Source organism: Ursus maritimus (assembly GCF_017311325.1).
Source record: "Ursus maritimus isolate PB19 chromosome X unlocalized genomic scaffold, ASM1731132v1 scaffold_X1, whole genome shotgun sequence".
Lineage (NCBI taxonomy): Eukaryota > Metazoa > Chordata > Mammalia > Carnivora > Ursidae > Ursus > Ursus maritimus.
This window is the reverse complement of record NW_024423319.1, coordinates 30989291-31013204: the sequence shown is the minus strand read 5'-3', so window position 1 is coordinate 31013204 and position 23914 is coordinate 30989291. Positions and strand designations below refer to the sequence as shown.

The 23914-nt window shown below is 44.6% G+C and overlaps 1 protein-coding gene across 2 annotated transcripts in view; it reads left to right on the top strand.

Moving 5' to 3' along the window:
- The window catches only part of IL13RA1 (interleukin 13 receptor subunit alpha 1), a 78907-nt gene that overhangs the window by 54186 nt on the left and 807 nt on the right, over window positions 1–23914 (top strand). The window contains exon 11 of one of the 2 annotated variants that reach the window (XM_040628784.1): window positions 5183–5415. The exons of the other annotated variant lie outside the window; for it this stretch is intronic. Within the exon in view, the coding sequence (XP_040484718.1) occupies window positions 5183–5188 (6 nt within the window). The 3' untranslated portion in view covers window positions 5189–5415. Of the gene's footprint in view, window positions 1–5182; window positions 5416–23914 lie in introns of those variants that run through there. 2 annotated transcript variants of the gene reach the window in all.

Sequence of the window (23914 nt, the reverse complement as noted above, 5' to 3'; positions counted from 1 at the left end):
TTTTTTTTTTTTAGGTCAGATTGAGGTGGGAGACAGGCAGAGTAGACATCCCACCTTGTTCTACGATTTTCGAGAAAGAACATTTGGTTTTCCTGTGTCGGAATGAGGTTATCTCCTAGTCGAGTCTTTTATAATTCTGGAAAGCAAAACACCAGCACGCCTCACCCAGGGCCGTTTTTCCTGGTATCCTATTTAGATGGCAATGGGCGGGGGGATGCTTTGGTATTACGATTACCCAAGGGCCTGCAGATGGTGACAGTCACAGCCCGGGAGCGAGGACATTGCATTTGGTTTCCATTCTCCGCTTTGAGCCATCAGATAGTCGAGGGAAAAGGGGGCAGTGAATTACGGGAATACCTGTGGCTGGTCTGTAACTGCTGAAAAGTCACCCCCAGGTGTTGGGAGCTCTCGGGAACTTGCACGCATCAGTGGGATTTCCACCACCTGTCGGAAACTCGTAGGTTCGTTCGCTATGTTATGCCTAAACTATATGGATTTTGTTTCCTTCCACCTACCTAAGTAAACCCACTGTAAGGATGGTCCTTCTCATTCTTTGATTCAGATAAGTTTTTCTTCTATCTGGACACAGAAGGGATACGTGAAACAATGTTAAGAATATTTTTGGTAATGCCTTCAACTAGGGGTCATTTTGTTTAACTTCTTATAGGAAAGCTTGAGTGAAATAAATATTGTCTTTTTGTATGTCACCTGCCTGTTTTCCTTTGGTCTTATTTTGGAGTAAAGCATTGTGAGGAGTGGGTGGCGGAAAATTTGGAGTTAAAAGAATAAATGTTGCTGGGGCGCCTGGGTGGCACAGCGGTTAAGCGTCTGCCTTCGGCTCAGGGCGTGATCCCGGCGTTAAGGGATCGAGCCCCACATCAGGCTCTTCCACTATGAGCCTGCTTCTTCCTCTCCCACTCCCCCTGCTTGTGTTCCCTCTCTTGCTGGCTGTCTCTCTCTGTCGAATAAATAAATAAAATCTTAAAAAAAAAAAAAAGAATAAACGTTGCAGAAAAAAAAAAATCCAAGACAGCTATTTTATCTTACAGTTGTTTCTCATAAGCTTGTCTGCTGTTCTCGGTCCGCGCGTGTTTTCTGATAAGAGCACACACCGAGTTTAATATCAGCACCGCCTGTGCCAGCGGTACCTAAAGGGATGGGGAGTATTTGATAAATTGTAGTTGTGATAATTAAGGGAAATGCACCGTGGGGTGCAGTGCGGGGGTGGGGGGCCCGGCAGCAAGAGCTGGGTCCACAGGTGCAGCTGAGGCAGCTCCGCGGGGCGGGCGGCTGCAAGGGGCTCGAGCCATCCTCGTTGTTCAGCTACGGGACGGCAAAGTATGTCCTTGCCAAAGACAAGACAAGAAGCGGGGGGTGGCTCTGCCGGCTGCTGCGGGTCTGCATCCTGACATACCTGATGGTTTGGGTGTTCCTGGCGAAGAAGTGTTACCAAGACAGCAACACCTCCCAGCAGAGCTGTGTGTCACCAGAGTCAAGGGCGTGACCTTCACCAACACCACCTTAGAGCTCGGAGCGGCTCTGGCCTGTTGCCAATGATGTCATCCCACCCCGGGGGGAGAACGTCTGTCGTCACCAACCCGACTGTGACCCCCAACCAGTGGCAGGAAACCTATGGGAAAAAAAGAAATACACGTGTGCACGTGCTTGCACGCACGCACGCACACACACACGCGCATTCTTAAGGAGACTGTCATGGTATACATGATGCGGGACCCCCAGTTAGAAATCAATCCCATGAGCAGGTTAGATTTGAGACTAATAATCGGTTTTCAATAGCTGTCCTCTTAAGAGATGGTAATGTGGTTTCATATTTTCTGTAAATACAGCAAAATGGTTTCAATGTCATGGAGGGTTTTGTTTGGTTTTTTTTTCTCATTCGTGTTGTTAAAAGAAAACCACGGGCCCAGAATGGTGTCACTTACCCAAGTCAGTAAGCCAAGACTTAATACCTAACCTAACTGCGGTCCCAGCCTCCCAGAATGTAACCTTTAACCAGTCACTGTGGGATTTCCTGGTCAGCACTAGGAATTTTACTGATAGACCCTTTCCGTTCCCCTTGGGAGGGTGACCTTGCTTAAAACAATGGATTCCTTGCTAATAATTTCCTTTTTTCCACTCCTTCTCTATCTTGGTTATTAATATTTTTTAGTGAGGGGAATGGGGGAGGGGCAGAAGGCGAGAGAGAGAATTTTAGGCAGGCTCCACACCTGCGTGGAACCAACTGTGCGGGGCTCGATCTCACGACCCTGAGATCATGACCTGAGCTGAAATCAAGAGTCAGACACTTCACCGACTGAGCCCGCCAGGCACCCCTCACCTTGAAAAGCCTTTTCTTTTCTGTGGCTCTTTGGAACTCCTCTCTGCTTACTAGGTGGGATGCTGCTGGATTCATGAATCAAATAATAAAGCCAATTAGACCTTTAAAATGTACTTGGTTGAGTTTTTATTATTTATCAGTGTTAAGTTGTAGGAGTGGGTCTTTAGCCAGACCACATTTATTCATTGCCCTGAATCTTTACAAGATCCAAACCTAGGGGGTGGGTAAGGGGCTGCTGATGTCGGCGAGGTGATTTCTTCAACTATCTAGAATGATCCAAGAAGATTCTGGAAATCTGCCTCCAGGTAAGTATAGTTGTGTTTTTAATAAGAAAGCGTTGCTACTTAATACATCGGTATACTGAGTATTATGACGGAAGACACTTGAGCGCAGACCCTGGAGGCTGCATATCTCTATGAGATCTCTGGCAAACACGTATTCGTAGTCATAAACATGTTCACCTTGTCTCGGGGAGAGAAGCCAGAATGATTGAGGTACATTGATTTCCAGAGTAATTTGCCATTTGTCATTTCCATGAAGTCCTGCTCGTTTACAAGCTCACATGAGAGACACATTGTGCCATCAGGACATTAGTAGTTTCAGGAGAAAACAAGGCAACAAGAACATTTCTTTCAGAGACTCTTCTTTGAAAGCCCACTGATGAGATCAAGCAGTAAGTTTCTTGTAAATACTGTAGCTAAATCTTGGCGTGCTTTTACTTTAAGCGAGGGAGGAGTTTTATTGGCATTTGGATGTGCTAGATATTTTTGACATCAATCCCCGAGACAATTTCTTCCTGAAGGTTCTTTGGCCTTTAACCGTCTTTCCTAATCGTCACACTATTAGTTTACTATTAGCAACAGGAAAATATTTCACTGCTAGTTTTCAACATTTATTAGGTCTAAACATGACATAAAAAGAGAAAATAGTTAGTGGCTACCGGGTGCCAAGTTATATGTAGTATTTCACTAAATTCCCACGTGACTCCCATGAGCTAGGTGGCATTGTTATCTTCATTTTACAGATGAAGAAACTGAGACATGAAATGATTGAGTGGGGGGCGCCCGGCTGGCTCAGTCAGTTAAGCGTCTGACTTCCACTCGGGTCATGGTCTCGGGGTCCTGGGATGGGACCCCATGTAGGGCTCTGTGCTCGGGAGGGAGTCTGCTTCTCCCTCTGCCCTTCCCCCTGCTTGTGCACTCTCCCTCCCTCTCTCCCTCTCAAATAAATAAAATCTCTAAAAAAAGTAAAATAAAGTGGATGGAGTTGTGTACGCAAGATGACCCAGCTAGTAAATAACAGACAGAATTGGAAGCCAAGTCAGCCTGACATTAGAGCCTGTATTAGAAGGCCAGTGATGTATTTACTTGTCCTAAGAAGAAAGCTACCTAAAGAAGAAACATTTTAGTTCAAATTGTTGCCAAATTGCTTATCAAATGGAAGCGATTTGAGAATTTAAACCATTTAAGTGAGCTTTTTACAGCGTCTTCTTACCCATTTGTGCGTTCTGTTCAATGTGCTTTGCACAGGGCAAAGTAACCTAGATTAGAATGTAGGAGTTCCAAGTGACCTTGGGCAGGCTTTCTTCCTGTTTGCATCTGCTTCCCTATCTATAAGATGAAGATGTTAGTCTTAGTGATTTTTCATCCCGTCCCACGTTCGTAACGGTGGCCGTAAGCTGTGGAACTCATTCGGCACAGGGGAGCTTGGCTGCAAACACGAGCAATGCCACGGGCAGGTCCCTTCCTCTCTCTGGGCATCAGTGTTCTTATCTGTAAAATGAGGAGACTGGACTAGATTCGCTCTATTCTGACAGCCAACAAAAACTGAGATAATGACTTGTTTTGCATATCAAGAAAATGCATTTACGGTCACCGATTGTTGATACAGGAAGTAGCTAGCTAGGAGCAGTAACTGCCAAAAATAACCAGAGTGGGTCCCTTAATACAACAGTAAGAACAGAGGAATAGGTATGTGGGATTAGCCCTGTGGTCCATCCAAATCAGAATTTTCACAAGGGCCCAGCCATGATTATGCCTAACAACTATTTCTTACCATGCTTTGCAGATCTTAGGTCATTTTGCCTAGAAACACAAAAATGGGTTTTTGTGTAATATAGATTCCTTGTGTAATGACATTCAATATGTTACCTAAGACAGAGTCCCTTTGAATTCCATACTTGTAAATTTGGTCATTGGATTTAACATTTTGGGTTTTATTTGATCAAAATGAAACATGTACATAATTTTAAAAGTTGAAGAATACCACAGGGTTTATAAAAAAACAGTGGTTCTCTGGCCCAAGACTGCCCCTAACCCTTCTCCCAGAAAAGACACCCTCACCCTATCCCTGGAACCTGTGAAAAATGTTATGTTACATGGCAAAAGGGGCTTTGCAGATGTGATTAAGATTATAGATCTTAAAATGGGGGAGATTATCCTGGATTATCTGGGTGGGCCCAATCTAATCACTTGAGCCCTTAAAAGCAGAGAAATTTCTCTGGCTGGAAGTGGAAGAGGAGGACAGAATCAAAGCACAGAAAGGCCTCAAAGTGCTGTTGTGGGCTTGAGAATGGAAGAGGCCATTAGAAAGTGCTGGAGGGAACTGGATCCTGCCAACAACATGAATGAGCCTGGCAGCAGACTCTCCCCCTAGCGTCTCCAGATAGGAGCCCAGCCTTATGAGACCCCAAGCAGAAAATGCAATCATACTTTGTTGGACTCCTGACCCACAGAAGTGTGAGATAATAAAGCTGTGTTGTCTTAAACTGTTTTTAACGTTTTTAGCTGGTTCTTTTGGTATCTAACACCCGAATACGGAATGATATTTCTTATTTTTATTTAGGTTTAGAAATTACCTATTTCTGAATTTCTGCTATGGAAGATGAGGAACTAGCTTTCTTATATGTCCCCAACACACACACACACACACACACACACACACACACACACACCACGTGCACTCACACTGCTGCAAATACAAAAAATTTTGGTTAAAATATTCAATATTTGCAATATTTGTATGATCGCTGTGCACAGTTGATCCATGTATGGTACCATTAAATTGTATTTCCTTTATCTTATCTCCCCCAAATTGTCTCTTTTTTGGTTTGACTTGTTTTTCTATGTACCTGTCATGAGTTCATCCCCAAACTTGCTGACAGAACCACAAAACACCCCTCGGCATGGTCACCTATCACACGTAATCAGTGAGTTCCATTTCTTTTTCTTGGAGACAATGCTCACTCGTGGAGTTTGCTGGCTTCCTGATCCATTCTGGAATGTTTGCCCTCCAGGCTTGCCACCCAGCTGTCATCCGGGGAGCACCCTTTGTTTTTCTTCTTTGTTTGACTCTGCTTTCCACATTTCAGCTGGTCCTCTTTCTTACTTTATGCCCTGGTTTTGCCGGACTACACCCTGTGGTAACTTCCTTAGAAAAATGGCGAGGGAGGTATTTTTTAAAAAGATTGTTTATTTGAGAGAGAGAGTGAGCGAGAGAGAGAGAGAGAGAGAGAGAGAGAGAATGCAGAGAATGCACACGAGCCAGGGGAGGGGCAGAGAAGCAGACTCACCACTGAGTAGGGAGCCCGATGTGGGACTCGATCCCAGGACTTTGGAATGATGATGTGAGCCGAAGGCAGATGCTTAACTGACTGAATCACCCAGGCGCCCACGAGGGAGGTAATTTTTTAATAAAACCCTTCTGTGTCTGAATATATCTTCACATATGATTAAAATTAGCCCTAGGTGAAGCATTCCTAATTAGAAACAATATCCCTTCAGAATTTTGGAAGCCATATTCCACTATGTTCTTGCTTCTAGTGTTGCTTTTAAAAAGTCTGATTCCTTTATTGATTTCCAGTTTGTTGGGTGTAACTCTTCTCTCTCTGCAAGCTTAAAACTTTTCTTTTTCTCTAGTGTTTTAAAATTTCACAGTGATATGCCTTCTTGTGCATATCATTTTTTTTAAGATTTTAAGTAATCTCTATACCAGCATGGGGCTCAAACTTACAACCCCAAGATCAAGAGTTGCCACTCCACTGAGTGCGCCAGCCAGGCGCTCCTCCTTCTCCCTTACGTGAAAATGAGAATCCTGGTAGCAGCAGTGTATCTTGCTTTTACGATCTCATGTTACACTGTTTACCTTCAGTGGACTGAATTGGTAGTGGCACGACATTTTCCAATTGCACTGGTTTTAGAAAAAGAATTCTATACTCGAATCTTAGGAATTTAGAATCTTAACTCTTTTTAGGCTTCTAAAAACACTTAAAAGGTTTTTTTGAAAGATTTATTTATTTGAGAGAGAGAGTGGAAGGGGGAGGGGCAGAGGGAGAGAATCTCAAGCAGACTCACGGCTGAGTGCTGAGCCCCACGTGGGGCTCGATCTCACGACCCTGAGATCATGACCTGAGCCAATATCAAGAGTTGGTCACCCAACTGACTGAGCCACCCAGGTGCCCCAGATCAAAAGTAGTTTTTCTTTCTTCCCTTCTCTCTTTCTGTCTCCCTCCCTCCCTTTCCTTCCTTCCCCTGGGGTAGATGAAAACTGGAAACATAATGCTAGGTAGCTGCTCCTTTTCAGTACAATAGGTTGTCTGGAGCCCACACTAACCATTTTCTCAGGATGGGAGTGCAGTGTGAACGTCTAATGTACGGGGATTAATGGGCGCCCTGCCACGCAGCCCAAAATAAGGCTGGCCAGTACCTGGGGGCACTGAGGAAGCTAACAGACAATTGACAAGCCTCAGCCCGAGGAGAAAGCCTGGGTTAGCTGTAGGCTTCACACCCAGGAGCTGCCTTGCCAGCACATAGGGGCCCCATGGAGACGAGAACTAGAATCATAGAGGAAGAAGGTACCTAAGCCAGGAACAGCCTCAGCTTGCCTTCTCTATTGATTTGATCATTTTCTTTCGACCAGCAGTGACGTGAAAACTACAAGACATGGGCATCAACCCCTCAGACCTGATGCCAGCTCTAATTTCTTGGTAGAGTCAAATTAGTACGCATCGCTACCAGACTCAATAGATCGCCATTGAGCACCTACCACATGCCTGCTGGGCGAGTCACTTCCTTTCTCTTAGTTTGCGTTTTCTCACCTAGGAAAAAAGTGGTAAGCAATCTACAGGGGGCCTTTCAGGTCTAATATTCACAGCTAAGAAAATGGCAATTTGGGGTCGTTTCTTAGAAAATAAACGGAAACAGACATAGAAAAAGAGCAGCTGACCTAAGACTTGTAGATTTGAAAATGCAGACAAAACCAGAAGGTGATTCTATGAGTTATTGTTTGACTTGAGAATTGGACTAAGAATGAATTCCAAATGTCTTATCTCCGCACTGTCTCTGAAAGCACCGGAGGGGAGACAAGGACAGATCTCCCCCAAACGTGAGTCTGCTTTACAGCTTGGATGTTCAAGCTGCAGCCCACCAGCCCCCCGCCAACATGCATAGACAGGATACCTTCCCCCTTCCAAGTCCCACTCCTTTCTTCTAGAATTCTCTCTCCAGCTGCCACCATCCCCAGTGCTGTCCTTCAGTAACAGGCAGTGGCTTGTCCAGTCTGGCAAGAGTCCATGTTCCAGGCCTTTCCCACCTTCCTCTCTTTTCAGACTCCCCTTGCCTCATTTCTCGTCCCTCTTTGCCTCTGCCTCCTGATACAAGACATTTGATCTGTTCATCCTTTCTGATGTGGTCAAGGAAGACCCACGTGTTTGTGGGTTCCTACTCCTGGGTAAGATTCATCGTCCGAGAAGCCTCTCCAAAATCATGCTACCGCTTTCATGGTGTATTTTTCAAAATCTTTTATTATGGAAAAGTTCAAACATAAACAAAAGTAGAGAGATTGTTACAATGAGTGACCATCCTCCAGCTTCGACAGTGATCGACACGGTCGGTCTTGCTTCGTCTCTACCTCCACCCAGTCTCCATCTCGCAGACAATGAATTATTTTGAAGCAAATCCCAGACATTGTATCATTTCATCTGTAAATACTTCAGTACACATCTCTGAAAACTAACGACACTTTTGTTTAAAAGAAAAACTACAATAGGGAAAATATTCATTATCAAAGCTAATTTAAGGTTGTGGTTTTAATGAAAATAGACGTGTCTTTAGAGTTATCGGGATTGAATATACAGCTTCTGTTCTGTCTGTGTTTACTGAAAATCACGTAAGTTCCTGTTATCTCAGTTGCAAATTTGTCACCAAAAAAAAAATAATAATAATGATGATTGACTTTGTCCAGTGCCTCCCAAAGTGTTGTGGGTAGTCTAAACATAATTAAGAACAAGTAAATTAAATAGATGTAAATAAGATGAAAAGGTTTATAGGCAAACCGTTAAAGAGCTTCCAGAATCTTTAGTAACCGGTAACTTCAAAGTTTTGCCAAGTTAAATGATGAGTAAAGTGAAAATCATGGACTAGCTAGACCTCGTCCAAAAAGGTAAGAGAAGAAAACACGAAGTACCAAAAATCAATCAGGAAATAAACTGCAATACCATCATCATACTTTTAAAAATTAACAATAATTGCTTAATATTATCAAATATCCAGTCAGTGTTTACACTTCCCCAACTATCTCACTTGTTTTCCCTATAGTTTGTTTGAATCAGGATTGAGCAAGGCTCATGATGGATTTTTGAAGACCAACGCTTTGTTATTAATAGGGGCAAGGATTTAGGAGCAAACAATTGTTTGGCCCTCAAGACCTTACTGCATTGGCATCTAGTCATGAATATGGCCCTGTCACCACAAAGTAGCTCCCCCCCACCTTCCAGATGGCTGTACTGCACATTAGTGTCACCTGTGTATGCCACGGGGCTCTGGAAATTCTCGATAAGGACCGTAAGTCACCCATAAAATAAGTGAAAACTCAAGATTAGCCTTGAAATTCAGAAGTTCTTAGACAGCCAACACCCAGTTTTCCTTGGAAAAAAAAAAAACAACCCTACACACACACCCTGCCCCACCCCCCACACAACCAAATGCCAACTTTTAATACACGTAGGGGATGTTCATGCACATGGCAATCGAAAGCACTTCTCTGTTGTATCATTTCTCCCCCCTTGAGATAAGGCCCAATATAAGCATGTTGGAAATGTGATAATGAAAGAACTCTTCAGCATGGGTTCATTAGGACCAAAATGGCGCGACCCCTTTAGGATATTTTTAAACGTGCTGAAAATTGGAAAGCAGGCTGGAAAAACAGGCTTAGGAGTCTGCTTGGTAGGCCGAGGAAAATTATGTGTGGTTAAGTACGTGCTCCTTCCACCTGATGAGTGAACACTTAGTCATGCAGCTTTTGGTAAGTTGGAGTAGATCCACTAGAGTGAAAAAAAGATGAATGAATTGAACCGTGGAGTCTGGGAGCAGCATTCCTGCTACCAGGGTCTGCTCTAGTCCACTGCTTTATTCCTTCGTTCAGAAGCATTTAAATGAGTATAGATTAGGTACAAGATGCTGCGGTGGGTTCAAAGAATAGGACTTGCTTTCCATCTCATTGTTTCTCAGAGTCCGAGGTAGGGAGGGGACATCTGTTCCGTCTGGTGAACCAGCTCTGTCTGCCTGGAGACACTGTTTTGAGAAGGATTTTGAGATTGAGTTTAGGCTTGGCAGAAAGACAGCTAAGATCCATTAGCAAGGCCTCATTGGGTACTGGTGGGGAGGACTTGAAGAATTTGTGCCACGTAGTTGCCATCCTGGGCTAAGGGAAGGAGGGAGATTTCCATAGATATAAATAATGAATAATCTTCAAGGCAGAGGGTGAAAAATGAGAGCTATCAGAGGAGGTCCAAATGAAGCTCAGTAGACTGTGGAAAGAATGATCTGCACCTTGAAGTGTGAGGAGAATCTGAACAGATTCATGAAAGGGGGCATTCTTGTCCTGGGCGGAGTTTGGGCAAAGTCACAGATGGTGGCAAGATGGATTGTGGGAGGAAGACGATGGAGATAAGCGGATGAGGTAGGAGCTTAGCTGAGCGGTGGTGAGGCTCTCCTGTGCCAGGAGAGTTAGAAAAGAGAGCTCAGATCTGAAATGTTTCGGAGGTGGACTCACCAGAACTTGATGAATGGACAGATGTTCAAGATGCTATAGAGAAGTGAAGGCTGGAGTGGGGGTGAGGGAGGGGGCGCGTGAGATACAAATTCTGTTTTGGACATGTAGACTGTGGATTGTTGGAGGGAGCCATTGGGTCACGATTTCCAGCAGGGTTGGAGCGCACCCTGGGGGGCAATGAGAGGAAAGCAACTTCCAGAGTCAGGGCTGCTGGGAGCCAGCCCCCAGGAAAAGACCAGTGGGCTCACTCCCAGAAGACACATTGCAAGCCTCTTGGCACAGGGTGAAGAAACTCCGAATCTGAGCTTGCTACAGGGCAGTCGTGCGATGGCAAGCAAGATGGCAGGGCAGAGCCCTTATGGGCAGCTTGCCGCTCAAGAGTAACACACTGCTGCCATCTGGGGGCTGCATGGAGAAATGCTAATGGCAGCTCTGTGATTGCCACTTAGAGGGGACATGATTTGGGGGCCACCAAGACCCCTCCTCTCGAAAACCTTTTATAGTTCTTCCCTGAAGACTCGTTAGGCTAGCTCTATTCCTCCATCCCCAACGAAGAAAACTACAGGGGCACGTGTTCCATAGTATCCTTTCTTTCCGGAAGGGTTTGACCCTCGACAGCAGACTACTTCTGGCCAGCTATGGCATGCTAGCGCCAAATTGAGATCTTTCCTGCCGCTGCTGCTGTCACGTAGCTACGACCAAAGTTCTGGCTGGCACCACAGCTCTCTGCCGGACCCACCGAATCCCTCATTTTGACCAAGTCACTCGTTGGCTTTGACTTTTGATACCAGGGCCCCCTTCTTTTTACCTCCAGCGGCACCGCTTTCTCCTCGATGTTTTCCTTTGCCAACCTCCTTTTCTGGAGTGGAACCAGGTCTTCGTGTTTTGGTTCATTCATTCAACATTTATTGAGTGGCTACAATGTGCTAAGCGCTGAAGCTACATTGGGAAGGAAAACAGATGCGGCCCCTCAGGAGGTTGTATGACGGTCTAACTGTAAAGGCAGAAGACAGTCGTATGACATGTGATGGATGCTCTGAGGGAAAGATGGATGTTGCCGTGGGAGCAGGTAACAGGGCAATTGGACCACAATCTGACCATCTTGAAGGGTAGCAAAAACTTTTCTGACATTTAAGCTGAAATTTGAACGATTAGTAGGAATCGGCCAGGAGATAACTATTCTGAAAAATATGATGAAATCCCCAAGGCTTGGGAAATAAGGAGCTATGGTCGTGTTTCCTCTGTGTTCTGGGATGACAGTGCAATAGGGAGAATCATTGGCTTTATACAGACAGTCCCTAGGAGAGTCTTGAGTCTGGAACTGTTATATCAATTAAAGTGAAAAGTATGTGTTTAAAATAAAAACAATAACAACAACAACAATCAGAAAATCAGGAAACTTAGAAATATAGAACCAGGAGCACCTGGGTGGCACAGTTGGTTAAGTGTCCGACTCTTGATTTCATCTCATGTTGTGATCTCAGGGTCATGAGATCAAGCCCCGCATCGGGCTTCGCGCTCAGTGCAGAGTCTGCTTAAGACTCTTTCTCCCTCGCCGTCTGCCCCTTCCCCCTGTGTGCACTCACTCTCTCAAATAAATAAAATCTTTCAAAAATATATGGAACAACAACAACGACAACAAAAATAACCCCCCAAACTCTGAATTAGCCTGAACTTTTGGGAAAAGAATACATATAAGAAGATAAAGAAATACTAATATTGAGGTCTTGAAGTACCATGTTTCAGTTTCTTTCACTTTTTTTCCCTTTCTAGGAATTGAGCCAATTTTTAAAATCTCCACATACACTCATTTGAACTGGAACATAATGTCTTAAATATTCTAACACATTGGATCTGAACCAACACAAGATACTAAACACCTACTTGAACTTCAGATTCCTCATCAGTAACATAGGGATGATAACAGTAGCTACATCCTGGGGGTTTTTTGGAGACGTAATGAGTTAACACCTGCGAAGCACTTTAAACCAGTGGCTGGCCCCTCGTAAGCACATAATACACATTAGTATTATTTCAGGGCTGACCTGTTCATAGAACATGTCAGGGGAAAGACTATCGGGCTGATGGAACGAGGTTGCTTCGACACCATGCCATGGAAAAGACTGGCTACTCCGGCCACACACAAAGGGCCAACCCTGACACTAGAAATGCTAAGCGGAAAAAAAAGAAGCCGAGAATGTTGCACATAAGTCCGCTCGTTTGCAGAGGCGTATCCAGAAAGACACTTATTCCGTAGCTCCTCTTCCCTCGTTCCTGACAGGTAATCTGTCTCCCTCTAAACACCTCCAGCGACAGGGAGTTCTCTGTTGTTGGAGAGAGGCCGTTTCATTCTCTGATGGTCCGTTCTAATTTTTTTAGATCACTCTTTACATTCTATGGTCAAAAATCAGCTTCCTCGTGTATCTATCTACCTGTGAAAACTTCTACCCTGGGGAACCAAAGCGAACAGAAAAAGTTTTCCACACAATACTTGGAACAAGGACTGTAGACTGTAGATCTTGAATTTGATAACCGTGCTGTGGTTATCTCTGAGAATGTCCTTGTCCCTGGAAACTACCCACTGAAACATGAAGAAAAGTGGAATGACATACACGATAGTTCTGCTAATGGTTCAGAAAAAAGAACATTAATATATAAGTAGTGAGAGAGTCCCAAAATATTTGCAATTGGTGAGGTCTGGATAGATAGCCTAGGAGGATTCTTTCTAGTATTCTTTTTTTTCTAAGGTTTTATTTATTTATTTATTTAGAGTGCGAGCAGGGGGAGGGGCAGAGGGAGAGAGAGAGACTCTCCAGCAGACCCCGTTCCTAGCACAGAGCCCCATGCGGGGCTTGATTCCGCAACCCTGACATCATGACCTGAGCCGAAATCAAGAGTCGGAGGCTTACCCGACTGAGCCCCCCAGGTGCCCCTCTTTCTAGTGTTCTTGCACCCACTCTTTATTTTTTTTTATTATTTATTTATTTGTTTTTATTAATAATGATTTTTTATTATATTATGTTAGTCACCATACAGTACATCCCCGGTTTTCGATGTAAGGCTCGATGATTCATTAGTTGTGTATAACACCCAGTGCACCATGCAATATGTGCCCTCCTTACTACCCATCACCGGTCTATCCCATTCCCCCACCCCCCTCCCCTCTGTAGCCCTCAGTTTGTTTCTCATAGTCCATAGTCTTTCATGTTTCATTCCCCCTTCTGATTACCCCCCCTTTCTTTATCCCTTTCTTCCCCTACTGATCATCCTAGTTCTTATGTTCCATAGATGAGAGAAATCATATGATAGTTGTCTTTCTCTGCTTGACTTATTTCACTAAGCATTATCTCCTCCAGTGCCGTCCATGTTGTAGCAAATGTTGAGAACTCATTCTTTCTGATTGCTGAGTAATATTCCATTGTATATATGGACCACAACTTCTTAATCCAGTCATCTGTTGCAGGGCATCTCGGCTCCTTCCACGATTTAGCTATTGTGGACATTGCTGCTATGAACATTGGGTGCACCCACTCTTTAACTTTGAAATTATTTCAAAAGAAAAAGATAATGAAAAAAAATCCTCCCTCTTCCATATGACAGCTCTTCAAAGTTTGAGAACAATTACCACATTAATCTGATTCTACTTTTCTCTCGCTTGTTCGTTCATTCATCCCTTCATTCTTCGACAAATATTAAGCACGTGCTCTGGGCCAGGCCCGGCGCTGAACACTGTGGGTCCAGCGGGGAAGGTAGTCAATTCCATCTACTGTCATGGAACTTGGGGGCACTTAGGGAGACCCAAGGCGATCAACAAGTAGTTCTATTCTTCTACCTGTGATAGAATTACAAAGGAAGAATGGAGGTGGCAGTATGGGAGAGCCTACCAGAGGGTTCTGAACCTAGCCAATGGCCCTGGCATCTAAGGTTGTAGGGTTGCAAAGGGCAGTAAGCCAGAGAGATTAGCGCTCCTTTATGAAAAATCTGTTGGCTGAGGGGAAGGATTTGTGGGCCCAGGTGAGCAGCTTCGGCCAAGCATTTGACAAGTTGTTCCATCTGCTCCCTTAAATGTCACAGAGCATTGAAAAGAGATTACCTGGATTTGAATGACAGCTGCTGTGTCCCAGCGATGTAGCCGTGAAAGAAAGAGATGAGTCTCGGTGCCCTGGTGCACGTTGGAACCCATCAACAGTCGGGGTCTTTAGCTGGCCCGTCACAACACTGGGGACCACCTCAGGAAGAAGAGCCCCAATGGCTCGCCCCCTGCCCCTGCTTTTGCCCCGCGTCAGTCACAGCCAGGCCCGATGGCACAGCTATGGTAGCTGGGCCCCCTGCCACGCACAATCGAGCTTGGGGTTGTGTTGTGCCTACAAGAGCCCTGAGAAAAGAAACTCCCACAGGAACCAAGCCAACGTCTGTAGTAAGATTTGCCTTACAGCTTCGGTGAGAAAACTCAAGCTTTAGAGCCATTAACATGTATTTTTTTCCCCCAAGAAAAATAGTCATTACACGTGGGGGTGAGATTGGAAGATGAAGCTGAGGATGTGCACGCAAAGCCTAGTGCCGAGAACATCATGAGCTCTTGATGAATGGCCGCCGTTGCTCTTTTCATGGCGGGACTGAGTGGGCGGGGCTCGGGAAAACATGGTAGCATGAGCACACTGGATATTCATACCTCCAGGGCACCTCCCTGTCAAGGGACGGCGACGGCGCTCCAAGGAGAAGGGTGCAGAAACTTACTTCTGCCTGTCTGCTACCTTTGCTTATCACGAGCACCCAGTCTTCAAAATAGTCAGTACTCCTAGTCTAGTACATATATTCTTCATTCATTCAACAAGCGTTTATTGAGAACTTGCTGTGAGCCAGACACCGTCCCAGGGGCCCGCATTACACAAGTAAAGAATGCAAGCAAACACATAACCCCATCTTTCTGTATACCGTCAGTTTTCACAGTGCTTTTTTTTTATTTGAGAGAGAGAGAGAGCACGAGCATGGAGAAGGGTGGAGGGAGAGGGAGAAGCAGACTCCCCGCTGAGCAGGGAGCCCGATGCAGGGCTTGATCCCACGACCCTGGGATCATGACCTGAGCCGAAGGCAGATGCTTCACTGACTGAGCCACCCAGGCACCCTTTACAGTGCTCTTACAGGATGATTTAATTTGATCCTTGCGACAGTCTGATGAAAAAGCTACCCTTGTTAGGACGTCCGCCCTTTAGACGAGGAAACTGACATGCCCAGAGATTGATGAATTGTTCCAAGAGTGGCAGAGCTGCCATTTGAACCCAAGCCTCCAGGCCGTAATTCAGTGTGCCCTTCATTGCACACACCGGAATGGCCAGCAGCCTGATCCGCCGCTCACCCCGCCAGCCTCCCGTGACAAGGGGGCACCCAGCGCTTTCCCACCTGCCTTCACCTCTGCACACCACCCTCCTCCCTCTCTCGCTCTAGATCTGATCCGTGAGAAAGACACATAGCATACGATTTCCCTCCTGCACGGGATCGAAAACACAAAACCAACCAACAAAAAAACCAAAGAGACCCTGAAACACAGAGAACAAACTGGTGGCTACCGGACGGGAGGTAAGGGGAGGGAAATTGATGAAGGGAATTAAGTCATACAAACGTCCAGTTATAAAATAAATAAGTCACAGAGATGAGAGGTACAGCTCAGGGAATTTGGTCGACAATATTGTAATAACATCTGTATGGTGACAGATGGAGACCACTCTTGTGGTGAGTCATGTGTGGAATTGCCAACGCGCTACATTGTACACCTGAAACTAACACAACACTGCATGTCACTGCATGTCAACTATACTTCGAGAATAAAAGAAAATCTAAGCCACTTAAAATTCTTAAAAAACGCAGCTGTTAAAGTGATCTGAAAAATTAAATAAAAATGTAGGGGCGCCTGGCTGGCTCAGTCGGTAGAACATGAGACTCTTGATCTCCAGGTCGTGAGTTCGAGCCCCACGTTGGGTGTAGAGCCTAGTTAAAAAAATAAATACATAAAAATGAAAAAATGATTAAAAAAAACCCAGCCTTATTGTGATACAGTGCACACTCATACAATTCATCCTTTTAAAGTATACAATTCAGTGGTTTTAAAAATATATTCAGAGCTGTACAATCATTATCACAATTGATTTTTACAACTTTTCCGTCACCTCAAAATGAAACCCTGTACCCATTAGCAGTCGCCCCCTTTTCTCTCCTCCCCCCAGCCCCGGGCAACCATTAGCCTACTTTCTGTCTCTTTGGATTTGGCTCTTCTGGACATTCCATACAGATGGAACCATACAATCTGTGGCCTTTGGCGACTGGCTCCTTTCACTTAGCACCGCGTCTCCAAGGTTCATGGGTGTGGTAGCGTGGATCAGTACTTCATTCCTTCTATCCGTCCACCAGTTGATGGACATTCGGGTTGTTTCCACCTTTTGACTATTACGTGTAATGCTGCTATGAACATTCGTGTACAAGTTTTGATAGGGATATATATATATATTTTTTTTTTCATTTCCCTTGGGAATTCACCCAGGTGTGGAATTGTTGCATGGTATGGTAATTCTGTATTTAACCTTTGGAGGAAATTCCAAAAATTGCCAAAGTGGCTGTATCATTTTACGTTCCCACCAGCAATATTTGAGGATTCCAGTTTGTCCATTGCCTTGCCGATACTTGTTGCTGTCCGTCTTCTTTATTTTTTTATTTAAGATTTTATTTATTTATTTGACAGAGAGAGACAGCGAGAGAGGGAACACAAGCAAAGGGAGTGTGAGAGGGAGAAGCAGACTTCCCACTGAGCAGGGAGCCCGATGCAGGGCTCGATCCTGGCACCCTGAGATCATGACCTGAGCTGAAGGCAGATGTTTAACAGACCGAGCCACCCAAGCACCCAGATTATTTGTCTTTTTATTATTGAGTTATAAAAGTACTTTATATAGTCTAGACACAAGTCCCTTATCAGATATGCGATTTGCACATATTTTCTCTCATTCTGTGGATTTTCTTTTCCCTTTCCTGATAGTGTCCTTTGATGCACAAATTTTTACACTTTGATGAAGTCTGTTCATCTGTGTTTTCTTTTGTTGCCTGTGCTTTGGTGTCATAGAAGATTCTGCCTAACTCAAGGTCACAAATATATACTTCTACTATGATTTCTTCTAAGAGTCTTATAATTTTAGCTCTTATATTTAAACCTATGATCTATTTTGTATTGATTTGTGTACATGGTGTGAGGTGGGGGTCCAACGTCATTACTTTGTGGATATGTAAGTGTCCCTGTGTCATTTCTTGCACAGACTATTTTTCCCCAATGAATGGTCTGGCACCCTTGTCAAAAATCAATTGACCATAAATGTATGGATCTATTTTTGGACACTGAATTCTATTCTATTCTGATCTGTATATCTATTCTCATGCAAGTACCACACAGTCTTGAGTCTGTAGCTTTTTATAAGTTTTGAAATTGTGAAGTGTGAATCTTCAAGCTTTGCTCTTCTTTTTCAAGATTGTTTTGGCTACTCTGGGTCCCCTGCATTTCCACATCAATTTTACCATCAGCTTGTCAATTTCTACCAAGAAGCCAACTGGAATTATGACGGGGATCAGATTGAATTTGTAGGTCTCCATCTTAGTAATATTAAGTCTTCCAATTCATGAAGATGAAATATCTTTCCATTTATTCAGATCTTTAATTTCTTTTTTTTTAAATTTTAAGTAGGCTCCATGCCCAATGGGGGGCTCAAGCTTGCAACCCTGAGATCAAGGGTCACATGCTGTACTTACTTGAGCCAGCGAGGCACCCCTAGATCTTTAGTTATTTTCAGCAACAATTTGTGTTTCTTATGGTAGGAGTCTCACACTTGTTAAATTTATTCATAAATATTTTATTTTTTGATGTAACTGTAAATTGAATTGTTTTCTTAATTTCATTTTTGGGTTGTTCGTTGCTAGTGTATAGAAATACAATTGAGTTTTGTATATTAATCTTGTATCTTACAATCATGCAGAACTAATCGATTTGTTCTAGTAGTTTTTCAGTGGTTTCCTTAGGCTTTTCTATGTACAAAATCATATCATCTACAAATAGAGATCATTTTACTTCTTTCTAATCGGGATGTTATGTATTTCTTTTTCTGGCCTAATCTCCCTGGCTAGAACCCCCAGCTTTTAGGGTTCCTAGACCCAATTCCAACATGGGGCAGTGGTCCCCCGGTGAACACCAAGCAATTCTCAAACACCACCAGGGTGTCCGAATATTCAGCTTAATTCTGACTCCGTCTACCCAGAGATGGCATCAGATTCCACACGTTAAGGGCTCAGTCCTACAAGAGGGTCCCCCGCCCCCACCTCAGACACACCAGTCTCAAGCCCAGGCTGTTCCCTGTGCTTCTGACTGTTTGGCTATGGATTCCAGGTTCCAATGACCTCCTCCTTTGGTTTGATGAACTTGCTAGAACAGCTCGTATAACTCAGGGAAACACTTACGTTTACCAGTTTATGAAAGGATATGATAAAGGATACGAATCAACAGGCAGATGAAGAGATCCATAAGGTGAGGCCCTGAACAAAGGAGCTTCTGTCCTCGTGGAGCTTGGAGCCTGGCTCCGTGGCACGTGGAAGCATTCTGGTCTCCCAAGCATGGAAGCTTCCAAAAGGCTGTCCTTTTGGGGGTTTACGGAGGTTTTATTACACTGTCTCGATTGACTAAGCCTTTCTCCATTGTCTGATTCAAACTGCAGCCCCTCCCCTTTCTCCAGAGAGGGTGGAACTGAAAGATCCAACACTTTAATCACTTGGTTGGTCCTCCTGGCGACCAGCCCCTACCCTTGTGTGGGGTCCAATAGTCACCTTCATTAATAACAAGACACCCACTTCACCTTTCCGACTCTGAAGCATTTACAGGAACTGAGGTTGAAGACTCAATATATCTGAGGAATGTATTTTGGTCCTCTGAATGACGGAATCTATATTTCTTGTAAATCATTAGATCATACCCCAGTACAATGTCGAATGGAAGTGTCAAGAGAGGACATTGAATTGTGAGGTGGTTTTTTTGTTTTGTTTTGTTTTGTTTTGTTTGCTTTCTGTTTCATTAATTTCTGTTCTTTATAATTTCCTGTTTTCTTAATTTTGTTGGGATTACCTTGTTTGCTTTTTTTAAACCTTGCAAATGGATACTTAACTCATCAGCTTTTGGCCTTTCGTCGTTGCTAAGAGATACTTCTCTCTAAGCATTGCTTTAGATGCATCCCACAAGTTTTGATGTATTTTCTTTTTTTAAAAGATTTTATTTATTTATTTGACAGACAGAGACAGCCAGTGAGAGAGGGAACACAAGCAGGGGGAGTGGGAGAGGAAGAAGCAGGCTCCTAGCGGAGGAGCCTGATGTGGGGCTCGATCCCACAACGCCGGGATCACGCCCTGAGCCGAAGGCAGACACTTAACGACTGAGCCACCCAGGCGCCCCTTGATGTATTTTCATTATTGTTCAACTATAAATGTTTTGTAACTCCACTATCATTCTTCTTTGACCCAGCAGTTATTTCCGAATGGGTATCTTAATTTCCAAACATGCAGAGATCTCCCAGCTATCTTTTATAGTTATCGATTTCTAACTTATTTGCATTATGATCAGATTCTAGTTTTTTGAAATGTGTCGAGGCTTGCTTTCTGGCTTACTACATGGTCAAATTTTATAAACGTCCTGTATGTGTCTTCTGTAGTTGTTGGGTGCAGTGTTCTATACATTGGCTATAAGCTCAAATGACTAAATATGTTGTTCAAAAATTCTATATCCTTAGAGACATGTTTTTTGTCTCTTTGATGAACTACTGAGAGAGGTGGGGAAAGACCTCGCACTCTGATTGTATATTTGTCTATTTCTCCCAGGAAGTTAACTTTTCCTTTATATAGTTTGAGGTTTTGTTATAAAAGCACAATCATTCCAATCATTCCTGGTGAATTGAGTCTTTTATCATGATGAAATAAATGACCTTCTATATCTCTAATAATGCTTCTTGCTTTTTAAGTGGCTTTTTTCTGATATGAATATCACTACACACGTTTTCTATCACTTACATAAGTATTTGTATGATTTATCTCTCTCCATCTTTTTATTGTCAACCTATCTGTATCCTTATATTTTGGATTTCTCTCCTTGAGTGCAGGGGAGGGGAGGGGCAGAGGGAGAGGGAGAGAGAAACTGAAGCAGACTGCACAGAGCGTGGAGCAGGAAGCAGTCTTGATCTCAGGACCCTGAGATCACGACCTGAGCCGAAACCAGGAGTCAGACACTTAACCGACAGGGCCACTCTGGTGCCCCTCTCTCTATTTTAAAAAGACTTATTTATTTTAGAGAGGGAGAGAGAGGAGAGCATGTGTGAGTGGGGGGGGGGTGGAGGCAGAGGGAGAGGGAGAGGTGACTCTCAAGCAGAATCCCCACGGAGCACGGAGCCCGACACAAGGCTCAACCTCACCACCCTGAGATCATGACCTGAGCTGAAACCAAGAGCTGGAGGCTTAACCGACTGAGTCCCCCAGGCGCCCTGGATTTGTTTCTCCCAAACAGCATATGGATGTATTTAATATTCCTATTTGACAAGACTTGAGCACTTAGCTCATAAACATTTAATAAAATTATTGATACATTGGGGTTTCGAGCTACCCCTTTTTTCCAAGCTACCATTTTATTTTGCGCTTGCATTGGTTCCGCCTGTGTTTCTTTTGCCTCTTCTTTCTTGACTTAAAAAGAATTGAGATTTTTTAAATTTTTCAATTATTTCCCCCTCTCTCCTAGTTTGAAGATTTACATTCTGTTGCTATTATTTTAATAATTACATCCTATTACTTTCTACATACATAATTACCTTTGATAAAAGCCTAGATTTAATAAGTACCTAAATCGCTTCCAATATGAAACGAGCTTCTTAGAAAACTTGAGCTCCATTTATGCTGCTCCTGACGTCTTTTCATATTATAAGGTACTTCAAGTTTATTTTTGAGAAAACAGAACAGACATTTTTATGATTCCTTCTTCCATCCACGTTCCCTTGAATTGCCCACATACCATTACTTTCCTTGCTCTCCATTCCACTCTGCATCTCGTTCTTCTAAGATAATTTTCCCCCTGAAGTACATCCTTTAGAATGTCCATTAGTGCAGTCTGACGGTGACAAACTCTCTTAGTTTTTGTTTGTCTAAAAATACCTTATTATCACCGTCTTGTGGAATATTTTCATGAAACATGCCACCCTCGGGGTCCCTGCTCCGTCTAGAAAGGGTCTTTTGGAAACATCTCTGTTTGGCTTTGACTTCCGATGAGCCAGAGCTCTGGTGTGAAGTGACCGCAAGCCCTTAGCTATTATCTCCACAGGACTGCTGGAGATGCTTAAGGGACATAATGGATGGAAATTTCCTGATAAAGAGCAGCAAGGCAAGCAAAGGTAGCTATTACTGCTTTGATTGAAAAGTTTTAGCTCCTGACTGTCAGTTTGTTTAAAGTTTATGTTTTGCAATTGGAAAATCAGATGTGGCCTCCTTAGAGCCACCAGAGCCTGAAGCGTTGCGATTGGAAGTGTCCCCGGACACCCCAAAACATGAAGTCAGAGATAAGGGGTGCCGACTGGGGCCAGCTTAGCAAGTGCTCCTTCCAGCGCCACGTGGAAAGACCCTCTTTTTGTTCTAATGACCCAACCCGGGCACCTGCTACACCATCCATTTCCCTTCAACATTTCTGCCAGAGCTCTGAGGTCTCATCTTGGTCTTCTTCGATGCCACCAGGTCCGGCTGCAGATCACCTGACTTGGTGACGAAACCATTCAAATTCAGAAAAAGAATCTGCTTAGAGGCCAGGGTCAGATGTCATGGTGCTGGGGAGCCAAAGGAGCGGTCTGAAGTTAACCCAGAAGCTTCTGCCAGCATCACTGCTGACTGCAGGGTGACCAGCCTGCCTTCCCCCTACCTCTACCACCCCCACCCCGCGCTGCTCCATCCACAGGACACAGGCCACAGTCCTGAGATGGAAGGGGCTTTGCCTCCCAATGTGGATTGTATCCTCCAAATGTGGATTGTATCCTCCAAGGGATTCTAAGTAGTAGGGTTGGAAATAAGAAAGCAGGAAGGAGCAGGCGAGGTATCCTGACAGGCTGAAGAAGAACCCGGCAAGAGCTGATGGGCATCCAGCTGTTCACTTACTTCCAAGCATCACTGGTCAAGAACAAGCAACAGCAACAACCTTGAACTTGGGCAGTCCACTTGGGCAGTGCCGGCCCTCACCACCCTGAGCCCCCAAAGTCCCACAGGGACCTCCTGGCCACACTGTACCTTAGGGAAAGGAGACACGCTTTCCCAGAACCAAAAGTAAGGGAAAATAATGTGTGATGGGCTGAATCGTGTCCTCCAAAGTACATGGGTGGGGGCCCTAGCCTCCAGTACCTCAGACTATAACTGTATTTGGAGATGGGCCCAGAAAAGAAGTGATTAAGTCAAAATGAAGCTGTGAGAGTGGGACCCTTGTCCAATATGACTGGGGTCCTTATAGGAAGAGGAAATTTGAGGGGCGCCTGGTGGGTCAGTGAGTTGAGTGTCCGACTCCTGGTTTCGGCCCCGGTTGTGATCTCAGGGTTGTGAGATCGAGCCCCGTGTCAGGCTCTGTGCTCAGTGCGGAGTCTGTTTGAGGTTCTCTCTCCCTCTCACTCACTCTCTCTTCCTCTCTCAAATAAATAAATAAATAAATAAAATCTTAAAAAAAAAAAGAAGAGGGAATTTGAACAGCAGAGCAGGCACAGAGAGCATCGACCCTGCGAGGAGGCAGCAAGAGTAGAACTTTCCGCAAGCCAAGGAGAGAGACCTCAGGAGAAACCAATCCCGCGGGCACCTTGATCTGGACCTCTAGCCTCCAGAACTGCGAGGACACCCATGTCTGGTTTTCGCCACCCGATCTGTGAGACTTCGTGATGGCAGCCCCCGCAGGCTAGTATGTGGAGCCACTGGCTTCCGACCACTGGCCCCGGACAGCCCCGCAGGCTGTCTTCGTGCGGTTGCTCCTTCTCTGAGGCCAGGGGTGCCACATCCACAAAGGAGAGGTCCACCCAGGAGCTCACAGAAGGGCGACCCAGCACCCCGTCCTCGAGTTGAGAGACCGAAGAACCATATCACCTGCAGAGAGCTGTGGTTCGGGGGTCTGGTCGCGTTGTGTGTCATTCCTCACACTTCTTCCTGTCCTACAAGACGAGGGAGAAAGATATTAATGAGGAAAGATTGGAAGGGAGTGGTTTTTAACCATTGCTGGACCCCAGGCCCCTCTAAAACTCTACAAAGCTGTGGACTCAGAAAACTAGAGTCCGTATTGGTTTCCCGGGACTGCCATCACAGATCACCACAAATCTTGCGGCTTAAAACATGAGAAATGTATACTCTCATCGTTCTGGACACTGGAACTTCAACACCAATTTCTCCGGGTGAATCCAAGGAGTGGGCAGGGCTGCGCTCTGTTCTTCGCCCCCCCCCCCCCCCCCCCCCCCCCCC